Source organism: Ciconia boyciana, chromosome 3 (assembly GCF_034638445.1).
Source record: "Ciconia boyciana chromosome 3, ASM3463844v1, whole genome shotgun sequence".
In the NCBI taxonomy this organism is placed as follows: domain Eukaryota; kingdom Metazoa; phylum Chordata; class Aves; order Ciconiiformes; family Ciconiidae; genus Ciconia; species Ciconia boyciana.
In genome coordinates this window covers 33,631,532-33,643,936 of record NC_132936.1, presented here as the reverse complement: position 1 = coordinate 33,643,936, position 12,405 = coordinate 33,631,532, and the positions used below count along the sequence as shown (strand labels likewise).

The following is a 12,405-nucleotide window of genomic DNA, read 5'->3' as shown; positions in this document are numbered from 1 at the left end:
TATTAATTCATAATGTCTAGAGCCTTGTGTTCAAAGCCTAAGATACAACTCACTTAATCATATCAACATTTGATCTTTCATTTAGAAAGCAAGTTTCTAGTCTTTATGGTTATAAAAGACAGTTTGAAATGCAAATTGTGTATCTTCTGTCACGACGTCTTCCCATTTATGAAGATGGTCTTAAACTGTAACTTATACAGGTTTTAAACTTCCCTGTTCATTCTAGTATTACTGTAAATGTAGTCTTTGTTGGGCCTCACTAGTAGTACTTCAGCAGAGGTAGACTTTTCTCTGTTAGGAGGAGAAGAATTCAATATTTGCCTCATGAGCCAGAAGTATATGCTCCCAGGTGGGTTAATTTCGAATGTCTTTCTTGCAACCAGGCCTTCTACTTGCAAGGGATATAAGAAAGCTTTACACCAGTGCTTTGCCTCTCTAGGGGAATGGTTATCTTTGAGCCTCTTGGGAGGAGGGATGTGTGTTGTGCCTTTGCCTTGTGGCTATTTACCTGCCCAGAGAGATAAAACTGAGTGTCTGGCAGACACATTGGAGCCTGGGTGATGTGAAATGCAAACTGCTGGGAAATGTGTTTGTGTCATACTAATGTCTTTTTAAAAGCTGTACTGTTCCTCTGCTGGACAGACCCTAAATCCATATACTTTATTTATGCCATGTTTCTTGTTTTCATTAAAGTTGCCAGAGAATTGACAGAGGCATTGTAAAAAATGTGAATGGTAAAGTGGAGAAGAGTATTTAGGAAACAAGTAAAAACGGATTCTCAATAATGGTGTATGCTGCTTCTATTCCTTGACAGTTTTGTCCTTTTTATATTTGTGAAGTGCCACAATCCCACTCCAGTTGATGCCATTATGGACCCAAACATACCCTCAGCTTTTTTTAAATCCTTCTGTATAAAAGGAGACCAGCTCATTCCTTAAACTCCCCTGTGCTTCTCTCTGAAACAGTGTGCTCCCTCCCACTGGGCTTTAAAGAATCCAGCTGCTGCTGTGAAATCATATTTCTCCCTGTTGTGCCTCATAAGCCTCCTGTTAGCTTCCATCAAGTATTTGATTTAATATGAGGAATGACCTTCCCCCCACTGAGTCCATCTCGTTGTATACTGGTCTCTAGCTTATTGCAGTTCCACTAACTGCCAGACATCTCACCCGTCTACCAATACTTGTATTGTGGGAAGATTATTTTCTCTGTAAAGATCTGAATCTTTTGCTGAATAGTAGTCAGTTGGAAAAGTAAAAGTTATCCTTATTACAGAAATTCTCTTGGGTTCTGTTGGAAATTCATGGGGTTTGGGTGTATGTGCTCTATATTTAATAGAAAATATGGTTTAGGTAGCTTAAAAACCAAAAGAAATATTTTGTTTTTCAGAAAAGTTGATCTAAGTTAGAGGACAGGATTTTGCAGGTACCTGCAATCCTACAATAAAATCCTACAGTTTAGGTGCTTTTCATGTTGGAGATATTTGGTTGATTGTACTTCTGATTCCAGCTTTAGATAGTAGTATTTTCTGCTTTGTCTAATGACTATATTGTCTAATGAGTCAGGTCTGGTTATTTCTCTTTTACTGACTTTGATTAATTTCATTTAATTTAGGGAACAATTGGCCTGCAAGATGGTGATCCATTGGTAAGATATTTGTCCACATATTTTTAAAAATAATCCGACAACCTTATTCAACCTATGTGGTACTAACTGTGGATGCTTTTCCAGTGTCCCAATGCTTGTCCACCTGGCCGCCCGGGACATGCTGGCTTAATGGGAATGAAGGTAAGAGAATCTGTTTGTTCAAGCACTCCTTACAGAAGTACTGTCTCAGAGCACTAGGGAGGGTAATTGCTGGCTTGACAGAAGAGCAGTTCATTGTTAATTTCAAAAAACATTGCATCAGCATGGATGCTTATAGCTATTTCAGCTCCTTACTGCCAAAATAACCTCTTGTTGTTGAAATCTCTTACTGCTGCTGTAATCTTCAGGGTAAAATTTATGTGTGGTCCTGAAAGGATTACAGTATGTGAAGGATTGCTTTATTTACTTTGCAGATTTAGTCTGATGACTCCAGAAACTAAAAATTCTTTCAAATCCGTAGTCTTTTTTCCTTTTTTTTTCTCTTCATGGCAGATCTGTAACATACTAAATTGAAATGAACACTTTTTGAGTCTCATTTTGTCTAAGATTCTTTTTAATGTAGTCTTTGCTGGTTTCTGGGAATACTGTTGGCCTGAGGAAGTTGTTATGGGTAACCTAAGAAGAAATACTAACCTGTCTAGAAATCTAACAACCCTGCTAGATCCAGGAACAGATCTTTTTGAACATGGTGCTTAGTATATGGTGTTAACGGATAGGTGAGGAAGCATTTGAATTGCAGAGGGAACAGCAAGGTAGTCTCTCTCTGTTTTGCAAAACTCCGTATTTTAACTCTTAATAATCTCTAATTATTTGTTTTGGTTTTTATGTTTATTTTAGGGACAGAAAGGTTCAAAAGGAGAGTCTGGTGAACCAGGAAAACAAGGTTATAAGGTAAAAAAAAAAAACAACCAAAAAAAGAGGAAAAACTGCTGTTGCTGTTAGCAAGCTAATAGTAGTTTAGCCTTGTCTTCAAACACAGTATTAGTTTTGTTAGAACTATTAACTGTTTTACCAGAATGCCTGAAGAGATACTATATATCTTAATATGCCAGAATAACCAAAGGCACATATCTGTTCTTTATTCACCTGTACTCTGTGTTTATTATGATGCAGAAGTCAGTGCTGCCATACTCCTCTGCTTTTTATTTTGATCATTCAATCTAATTATTATGGAACTCATGGCAAAAACTGAAGTCAAATTTATTAACTGGAAAACTTCCAAACGTTTAAATGCAGAAATATTCTGTGGATTTACCAGGTAAATTGTTCTGTGGCACAGCTGTGTAGTAACAGGGACAGGAAGAATGAGAGGGAAAAATGTATTTGAGAGAGAAAGGGCACAGTATAAGTTCATAGGCAAAGGAAGATTATAACTACAGTAAAGAGGCCAAGTCCAGTTCAGCTTGAAGACTGAAATGTGAACTCTTTTAAGGTGTTTCATTTGAATTAACCTTGTTTAATATTGAAATATTTGTAAGAAAAGTTGAGAAGTTTTGCTCTGCCTTAGTCTATGTTTCAATGCTAGGAGAAAAAGAATCAGAGAAAAATGTTTTGTTTTATTTAAAAAAACCAAACCACCACACCCTGCTCTCTATTCCTAAGCATATTGAAAAGCATATTAACTTACTAGAAACAGCTCCCTATTTTTTTCCTGTTGTCTTATGCTCCAGAATCCCTTTATGCAAATTAAACTGGGAGTAAATACTGTTGTTCCGCTAGTGCACACTGTCACTGTATGAGAGAGGTTATAATCTAATCTAATTGGGGTTTGACCAGATAAGGCATTTTACCATTTTAGTTTTCAAAAAATTCTGAAGCGCAGTATGATATTGTGATGCAAAGCTACTAGCATATCCAGTCCATTCACATATATGAGTATACTTTCATTACAGTTTTAATCTAAAAGAACGCGAAAACCTAAAGAGATTAATGTCAAGAAAAAAGGAATGACAGCTTAGGAGTAAAGTATCATTACTCTTCTTTATACTGGGGTTACTTTGAAATTACCCTTTTGACTAATAGTTGAATGGAATGTGAACCTAAACGAGTATCTGTCTATGTTCTGAGGAAGTACTGTGACTTCATTTGGATTTCCTTCAAGCAGGACATGGTGACAGAAAACAGTAAGTAGTAGATGTTACTCCTACGATGAGGGAGTAATATGCATGGTATGGATTAGCTGTAGATATATTCCTTTTGCTTTCCCAGGGTGAAGAAGGGGACCAAGGACCCAGTGGTGAAGTGGGAGCTCAAGGCCCTCCAGTAAAGTATTTCCTCTTAAATAGTGTTATCCATTTGCTTTATTATGTCATATCTTTTTTTCTTATTATTGTAAGAAAACAGATATTATAAAAACACCACACACCTTTCTCTTTATTCTGCCATATTGTCTATGAGTGAAGGTAGAATTATTTAAGTCCTTCCAAAAAGCTACATTATTCCATGGCACAAAGCTCTAAATATTTATTTGGAAAGGCTTATTTTAAAAAAGTATTTCATGTCTTAAATTTTGTGTTGTGTTTAGACTGTGCAATTAGGTCTTTTTCCTGGCCTTCCTTTCCATAATTTTGATGACTCTGACTTCAGCCTTGCAAAGCTAGTGTTTATGTTTAAAACATGTTTAACTGTGAAATTGAGGCTTAGCTAAGACTTGAGGATGAAGTAGCAGCCACTGAAGAACAGACTTTTTTTTTTCTTCAGTTTTTTGCCTTTTTGCATGCCAGGAAGCAGCCTTCAATGACACCTATGATTTTGGAATTATTTTCTTGTCCTGCTTCATCTGACTTCTTTGTTCTGGCACATACCTCCTCAGCCTGTTTGCTTGTGAGGAGCTGCTCTTATAGTTACCACAGCTGAACAGGCAATAGGAAACAGAATAAAGGGGTCATTCTGAGTAAGAGAAATAGGCATAGACCTTAGGCATAACACATTTAATTTCGTTTATTTTCTAATGGGGTGTTATGCTGTTTTCCTAGGGGTGAAACTATTTCTTTAATGCCATTGGTGTCCAGATATGATACTATACAGGAGCTTACCTTGATGCACATGACATCTAAATCCTAAATTATGGAATTCTCTATAAACATAAGACAACATAAATCTCCAGATTAGGATTAGAGAAAGAATAGAGACTAAGTAAAGGAAAGGGTGTAATCCTTCTTACGTTTGATGCTGAAAAAAGTATCCCTGAGGCCCTGGTGCAGAGAAAGTACTTGTGTAAGATGCAGCTTCTGCTGTCTGAAGGGCCAAACTCAGTTTGATAAAGTTCTTATATCACTGTGAAATAACACAGTAGAATTAAAAACCAATTAGAGATTGACATTGACTTTCCTTTCCTTTTTTTTTTTAAATGCATTACTCATTTCACTTCACTGTTTCACCAGTTGATGACCTTACAAACAAGCTTTAAAATAATTGTTTCTTATTAAAATGTAGGATTCATAATATGCAGAAAGTAATGTCAGATAGACAACCTATGGAAAAGAGGATAGACAATGCTTTAGAGGGACAGATGGAGAGGCTGTAGACTCTGTTGTATTTTCTTCTGTTTCTTACATAAACGAATATAAGGCTCAGATCCATAGAAGGGATTAGGAATCCAGTCTCCACAGCAGCACCTGAAATCTAACACTTTTATGTAATGCATTGACAAGAAGACTTGCATAAGATAGCCACCTCTGGGAGAGGTGTTGCTTTTGAAAAAAAGTAATGGGTACCACAGTGTGCCTACTTTCACCTTTGATCTTCGAACAAGGATCAGACTGTGGGTCTCTCCTTTGTTGGGCTGCTGTAGTCACTGTTGCATTATCATGCTTTTTCTCACATTTTGGGCTGACAAAGCTTTAGATGTTCTGTGCAAGATTCCATCTAGCTTCATTAGGAGCTAGTAAAAGGGCTGCCCATCAAAAGTCGGGTCAAGGAGTAGGTTTGCCTATGCTGCATTGAAGTGCCTGTAGCTGTTTCATTAACACAGTTGTAGTGCATTCTTCTTGCAGGACAAACATGTTATGGCTGAGGGGTTGGTCTGTCTGCAGAGAGGCTACATGCCATGTAGTTTCAATCTCTCAGGAAGAGAAAAAAATTGAAGCCGAATTTCCCATGAGACTGTATTTTGGAAGGAAGTGATGATAGTTATGATGCATCCTGCTGCACTAGGATGTCTACTCAGTCCAGCCTCTCAAGTGTGGTGGGCATATAAACTTAGCACTTGTATTCTCAAAAACCTTGCCCAATTTTGTCTACCTCTAGAGTTCTGTAAAGTCTGATAGAGCCTTTCTCATGCATCTGTCCTATACCTCACTTAAGACAACTTAGCACTTTTGCAAATCTGGCCTTCATGTGTTCCTCTCACACAGGCTGCACAGGGAGAATGCTTCAACTCTGTGGTAATCAAGAAGAGAAATCAGTAGTTTTTTTCAGTCCTTAAGGCATATTTGTGGTTGTAGTATTCAATCTGATAGTTTTGTTATTCTTTTAAAAGGCCTTTAAATTAGTAAGATATCAAATTACCATATAAATTAAATATTTGAATGCAGAAGTAGCTGGATTTTTCCTTTTATACTAAGAAAGTAGTAAAATAAGCATAAAGAAGGCATGTAGAACTCTGGAGTCTTCTGTCTGAAAACTAGGACAGTTCTTGTGAAAAGATTTAAGCTTAATTTGAATATACTTTTCATTTTTAGGGCATCCTAGGTATCAGAGGTATAACTGGTATAATGGGACCTAAAGGTACCAAAGTGAGTATTAACCTTGCATTCCATAAAATGGCCTGGATAAAAAAAATGTACACCCCTGAATGTTTTTTAAAGCTTATTTAAATGTCTCCTTTTTCCCCCTGCATTTTCTCTCTCCCACCAGCTGTATTTCCATAGCTGCTGTACTTCTGGCTAGGAAGAAAGGCAGCTTGGTCCTTCTGATTAATGAACTGCATGTACTCTTCACACCTTTCCCTCTGATCCTTGGATTTATAGTAGTTTGGCAAGTGTGCAAGTATGGAGTTAGCAAGAGAGCAAGTTATAGCAGCTCTAAACTATAGCATGTTTTATTTAAAGCTAAAATTTATTAAGTAGTCCCTCCTGTGATTTGCGTCTTCCTGAAGCCTTTTGCTTCCACTGTCGCAGTTCTTGTCAGAGTTTTTTTTACTGAGAATTTGTTCTTTCTCCATTCTTTCTCTCTCTTGCATCTTTTGTGTCTTAAATTGCTTCTAGTGCGATTTCTGTTTATATGGGCTCTGACTTTGCTGGGTAATTTTCCTGCTGTTCATCAAAGTGTTTCTAACTGTTATTTCAAAACGGACTGTTGCATTTCTATTCTTAAGAGCTTGCTAAATCTATATGGTAAACATTTCTGGAAGGAATATAATGTAGCAATCATGCCATTGTCTCCTCCTCTAGAAATGAAATCACGGAAACCTTATACTGTGATCATCTATGTTCAGAAAAAACATCAAATTTGTCCTGATTATTAATCTTCTCATGAGTGATCCTTCCTAACCTCTCGTACACATTTGCAAAGTTATTACTATCTTACTTTGCTTTTCTGGCCTTCTTTATATCTTCTAATTCTTCATAGTAATTTGTCTACTTTTTTGTGCTGTTTTGTCTATTTGTAATACTTACTACCTCTGTTTGACAAAGGAGTTCCTTATTCTCTGTAAATCTTTTTGAAAACATTTTTTTTTCTCTCCATTTAAAATTACTTTCAGGGTAGCAGTTGCATTGTTTCCTTGAAACATATGTGATAAAAATAGCTGTGCTGCACTCGATGATTTCTATTCACATTTTGGTGCTATTCTATTATGAAGTGAAGGCTGTAGTATTATTAAGGACGACACAGACATTTTCTGAAGTAACATAAAAAGGTCTACCTCCTCACTGTCTGGTATGATTTTTTGGAGAATGAAATGAATGTCATTTTTTGAATGACATTTTTCCATAGTTTAAAAATATTGGCTTTCATAACTCCACAAAAACACAAGACAGTTTAAAAAAAAAAGTTTGCCAAAATTCTTGCCAAAATTCTTGGGTGGTTTTCTTTTTTTTTTTTTTTTTAAAGTTAGAGCTATAAAAAAACCTCAGCTGTAGAGGAGCTGCAGCTCCCAGCAGATCAGGAGGGAGCATAAGTTGTTAGTGTTTCACCACGTCATTTTAGTGTCTTGTGTTATCTACTTGTTTTGTAGGGAGCTCGTGGACTTGATGGTGAGCCTGGTCCCCAAGGTCTTCCTGGTGCACCTGTAAGTAGAGTGTGTGTTAGCCAAATACTTCCCAGGGTCTACCCAGTTAGATACTAAGTCCTGAAACTTTGTGGCTGTGAATCAGAAAAGCCTCTGATTAATCCAATTCCATTGATTGCCCACAGATGAATAAATGATATGACAGTGATGTCAAGTCCAGAATCTGTTACTGTCCCCAAGGAATTATGGGGTAGATGAACACATTTTAGCCTCTTAGTATGTTGTTGTTACCTCTTCATTCTGAGTGCTGCCGTGCATTAGGGTGGCTTGGAATTTTTCAGGTTTTAAACTGGAAAATATTCATAATATTCATTTATTAGAACAAAATCTGTACAGGGGAATTTGTGCCTTTATTTTTTTTTTTTTTTTTTTTTTAATTCTTCCCCGCTCCCTGCACCCCCAGCTGGCGTTTATGCTTGGAATAGCCAGTAACTGTATGGGTTGAAGAAATGAGTGCGACATCCTTTGCTTAAACACTCCTGGATTCCTACAGGATGGCTTGAGCTGTGTTTTTGAAAATGTAGCTGTCAGCTGCAGTTTTAAGAAACTGCATTTTTAAATATAGTATGAGTTTAAGATGTCTGCTTTAACCACGTGTGAATTGTACTGTTGATTTACTAGAGGTTTTAGCTAATAACACAAGTAAGTTTATTCTGGTTTTATTGCTAAAATAATCTTTTTTTTTTTCTTGTAGGGGGATCAAGGACAGAGAGGTCCACTGGGAGAGGCAGGTCCGAAGGGAGAAAGGGTGAGCACAGAAAAATTTCAGCTCGTGTTGACTTGCAAACATTGGTTAGTTATAGCATATAAACATACAGCATAATTGGTACTCTCAAAATAATGCATAGCTGAATGAGTATATGTTGACATTCTTTGCATCTGTCATTTCAATGTGTTTATTTTTGTTTTTTAAAAATTATTATTATTATTATTATTAGGGCCCTCAAGGTACAAGAGGAATAAATGGTCTCCCTGGGCCTAAGGGAGAGTCTGTACGTATATTTCATTTCTTCATTTGCTTCATGTTATGCTAATTTGTATATCAGAGTGCTTGGCCATAATCTCTCCAACAATACTTTTTTTTTTATCTTTTTTTTTCTTTCAAGGGCTTACCAGGAGTTGATGGCCGGGAAGGGATCCCTGGAATGCCTGGAGCAAAAGTAAGGCACAGTTGGCATATATCTGAGCTTTGGTAGTGCCCTAGGTTTGTTCACTCATTTGTGGCTTCTTATTGTGCTGCTGCCTGTGGCTTTGTGCACATTATTAGGGTAATTGAATGAACTTTCCCATCCTACAGATCTAAAAGTACTCCAGCTCTGTGTTCCAGAAATAAAATTTTGCCTTTTGTTTGATTTGCATCAATTACAACTTAAAATGTTTTTTAGGGTGAACCAGGAAAACCTGGAGCTCCAGGTGATGCAGGGCTTCAGGGACTGCCAGTAAGTATCTGGTATTTTACCTTTGAAAGTTAAGCTCAGTTCAAACCACAGAAAGGCCATATATAGGTTAGTTTCATGCTGATGCTGGAGTAATTTAAGTGAAAACCTAAGCAAAAGGCCCAGGAAGAGTATGTGTAATGCAAGGGGAAATTCTGCTATGTGTATCCAAAACTTTTGTACAAAAGTCTAAATCTCCTCATGGTACTGTAGTGAGGAATGCAGTCTTACAAAATGTTTGTGGCCAGTATGCAATTCTTTTAGGGTTTCTCCTATCTGAGACCCTGTGGATATTATGGTGTGACCCCACAACTAGAGCTGGTCTCATTGTATTGACCGGGGCCAAACCTATTCCCAGGGTGAGCTGGAAGAGCTGACCTGCTAGTCTAACATACCTTAGATGAACAATCATCGCCTTTTGATATTCTGCTGGCTCAGAACATCTGGAATGCATCACGCTCATACTTCTTTCTGTGGGGGGCAGTTTTCTAATGTATCCCCTCTGGTGAAGTTATAGGGGATCAGTAGTGCTTTATGGACTCTTTCAGAACGTAATCCTCACACGTTAACTCAATCAGTTTGAAAACTGTGCCAATTGTCAAAAGCTAAATAGAAACTTCTTTGAAACACTATGCTATAGGAGTAACTACTGTGAGGATATAGGGAAGGAGCTGTATTAGAACTGGAAGTAAATTTGTAATATGAAGTGAGCTCTTAAGCTTGGAGGAAAATTTGGTAAAAGCATACTTGCTATGAGCTGTTGCACAGAAGTGAGGAGGGGATGGAATGTATACAAAAAGTATCTGTTAAACTCTCTACCTCCAGTCTCAGAATACTGGGACTGAGAATCTATTTCTAGTCTAAGCCAGAAAAAGCCACAACTCCTCACTTTTCCATGCTCCTTTTGCCAATTTCTGAAGTAGGAATAATACTCCTTATCTGTTACTTTGTAAATAGAAAGAATTCAGGCTTGGTCCGTTATTGGATAAAAGTGCTTCAGTATCAAATAAAAGGACTAGAAATACTTCAACATGAGAAAGTTGTTTTTTTAACACCATTTACAATCCCTTAACAACAAATAAACACTGTAAATGTTATTTCTTTTAGGGTTTACCAGGCTCTCCAGGTGTGAAAGGCGTTCCTGGCCCAAAGGTAAATTGTCTTGAGCACTGACTTTCTTATAATACTGTATTTATGCTTATCAAGTTCTAAAGTATTCAGTGAAATTATATTAACTTTCCATTGTGGTAAGAGACAAGCCTTTGGCTGAAAGAATTAAATATATTCTTTTATCAGCTCTGGTCCTGTGCCTTTTCGTGATTCTTTTGCTACATGATGTGGCTTTCATGATTCCAGGCATTAAATAATACCTAAAAAAGGCCATTTTCTTTTAAATTTGTGGAAGTCATTGCTAGAGGAGGCATGTGACATGGGTACCTCACTACAGTTTGAAATGAGGGATCTTGTAATAAGAATAATATTTATAGCTGCCCTAAGTTGATTGAATCACAGAGATTGTAATCTCTATTTACATATCACCAAATTGCAGCATCGATTCCAATTAAGTTTAAAAAAGTATTGTATGATCGAGACTATGGAATGTTTAAGACAATAATGTTTGAGTTTAGTTTTAAGTAATTGAAAAAGAAAACTAGATTGAGATGTGAATTTCTTCTGAAATTACATGGAATGATATTATCCTTCTGTGATTTGAGAGCAGCAAGTCTATTTGGGATTTGTCAGTACGTGAAGAACAAGAGAACTGAAATCTGACTTGGAAAATTAGATAGAAGAAATTAGGTGAAAGTTAAATGAAAGCCAAAATAAAGGTGGAAATTAAAAAATTAATACAGGCTGATTCTTTTAGACCTTATTGATTTCCTTTTTTTTAAATTTTAAAATGGAATAGTAAGCCATTGGCTTGGCTAATATTTTTCATCTTTTGTCCAACAGGGTAATAGAGGTCCCCCTGGAGTGCCAGGTTTGATGGGAAATTCTGGTAAACCGGTAAGATCATTAATCTTATTCAAAAGATCTAGAAAAATGAAAAGTTTTGCATTGTGCAAAAAATCTCTTTTCAAAATTGTTGCATTCTTCCTATCCCCAAAACAGGGTGAACAGGGGCCAGAGGGAGAAGCAGGTCCAACAGGACCCCGGGGACCACCAGTAAGTATCGAATAAATTTCTAACTGAGCGTATGTAATATTGCAGTGTATCAACTTATGGTTGCTGAAGCTAACCATAAGGTAAAAATATTATTCAGCACAAGTGCTAATTTTTAAGGTAAATACTAGGTGTTCTTTAACCCCCTGCTGTACCAGGTGGATGTGCATCATCACACAGAGGAATCCAGAAGCATGTGTCCTATGACTGTTTCTGGCTTTGGTGGTAAATTAAAATTTAAACCATTGTTTATATTCTTCAGGTCTTTGTTTTTAAATATGCTGAGTAAAAGCCCAAACAGAGGAAATGAGGGTGGTTTGTTACAAAAAGCTGTAACCAAACTCCTGTTCTTCCACTGCAACAGTCAACTCCCCTCACTGGCATTGAAAAGCTTAAATTCACTAGCTGTCAGTAGATCACTTACTCTTTTCTTTAACTGTTTCAGCCTCAGCCTCTTAAAGAAGCTTGTGCTGTATATTATAAGGCTTAGCTGTATATTACAAGGTTTTGAACTTTGGACTAAGTATTCAGAACATTAATTTTTTTGGCTAGGACCTATTTCTAATGCATGCAATGTGAACAGTGAGGCAAGGTATGAAGGAAAGGTAGCTGTCTGTCCTACCTAGTAAAGAAAATGGCTAGAGACTGTCCTCAGCCCCCTTGGTCAACTGGCATGGTGTGGTTGTCTTCATATTGCTAAACTCCCTTAACACCCCCTCAACACCCCCTCATGTCTAAGAGCAGGCTGGGTGCAGTCAAGTTGCATGTTTGGAACAGTCTCTTGCCTGTGCTCCCAAAACTGTTCTTGGGCATTATCTAGGAAATTATCTATCTCAGTTTGCCTGAGACAAAAGCATGCTAACTATTTATCATGGATGATGGTGGGATGCTGCTCGGGCTTGTGCCTTGGCCGTTTCTGGTTGGTATTAT

At 37.2% G+C, this 12,405-nt stretch overlaps 1 protein-coding gene across 1 annotated transcript in view; it reads left to right on the top strand.

Moving 5' to 3' along the window:
• COL9A1 (collagen type IX alpha 1 chain) overlaps positions 1–12,405 on the top strand; it is a 78,112-nt gene that overhangs the window by 33,173 nt on the left and 32,534 nt on the right. The window contains exons 16-28 of the mRNA XM_072857828.1: positions 1,612–1,644; positions 1,729–1,785; positions 2,482–2,535; positions 3,853–3,906; positions 6,327–6,380; positions 7,823–7,876; positions 8,571–8,624; positions 8,815–8,868; positions 8,983–9,036; positions 9,262–9,315; positions 10,420–10,464; positions 11,266–11,319; positions 11,425–11,478. Coding sequence (XP_072713929.1) covers positions 1,612–1,644; positions 1,729–1,785; positions 2,482–2,535; positions 3,853–3,906; positions 6,327–6,380; positions 7,823–7,876; positions 8,571–8,624; positions 8,815–8,868; positions 8,983–9,036; positions 9,262–9,315; positions 10,420–10,464; positions 11,266–11,319; positions 11,425–11,478 — 675 coding nt within the window. The remainder of the gene's footprint in view (positions 1–1,611; positions 1,645–1,728; positions 1,786–2,481; positions 2,536–3,852; positions 3,907–6,326; positions 6,381–7,822; positions 7,877–8,570; positions 8,625–8,814; positions 8,869–8,982; positions 9,037–9,261; positions 9,316–10,419; positions 10,465–11,265; positions 11,320–11,424; positions 11,479–12,405) is intronic.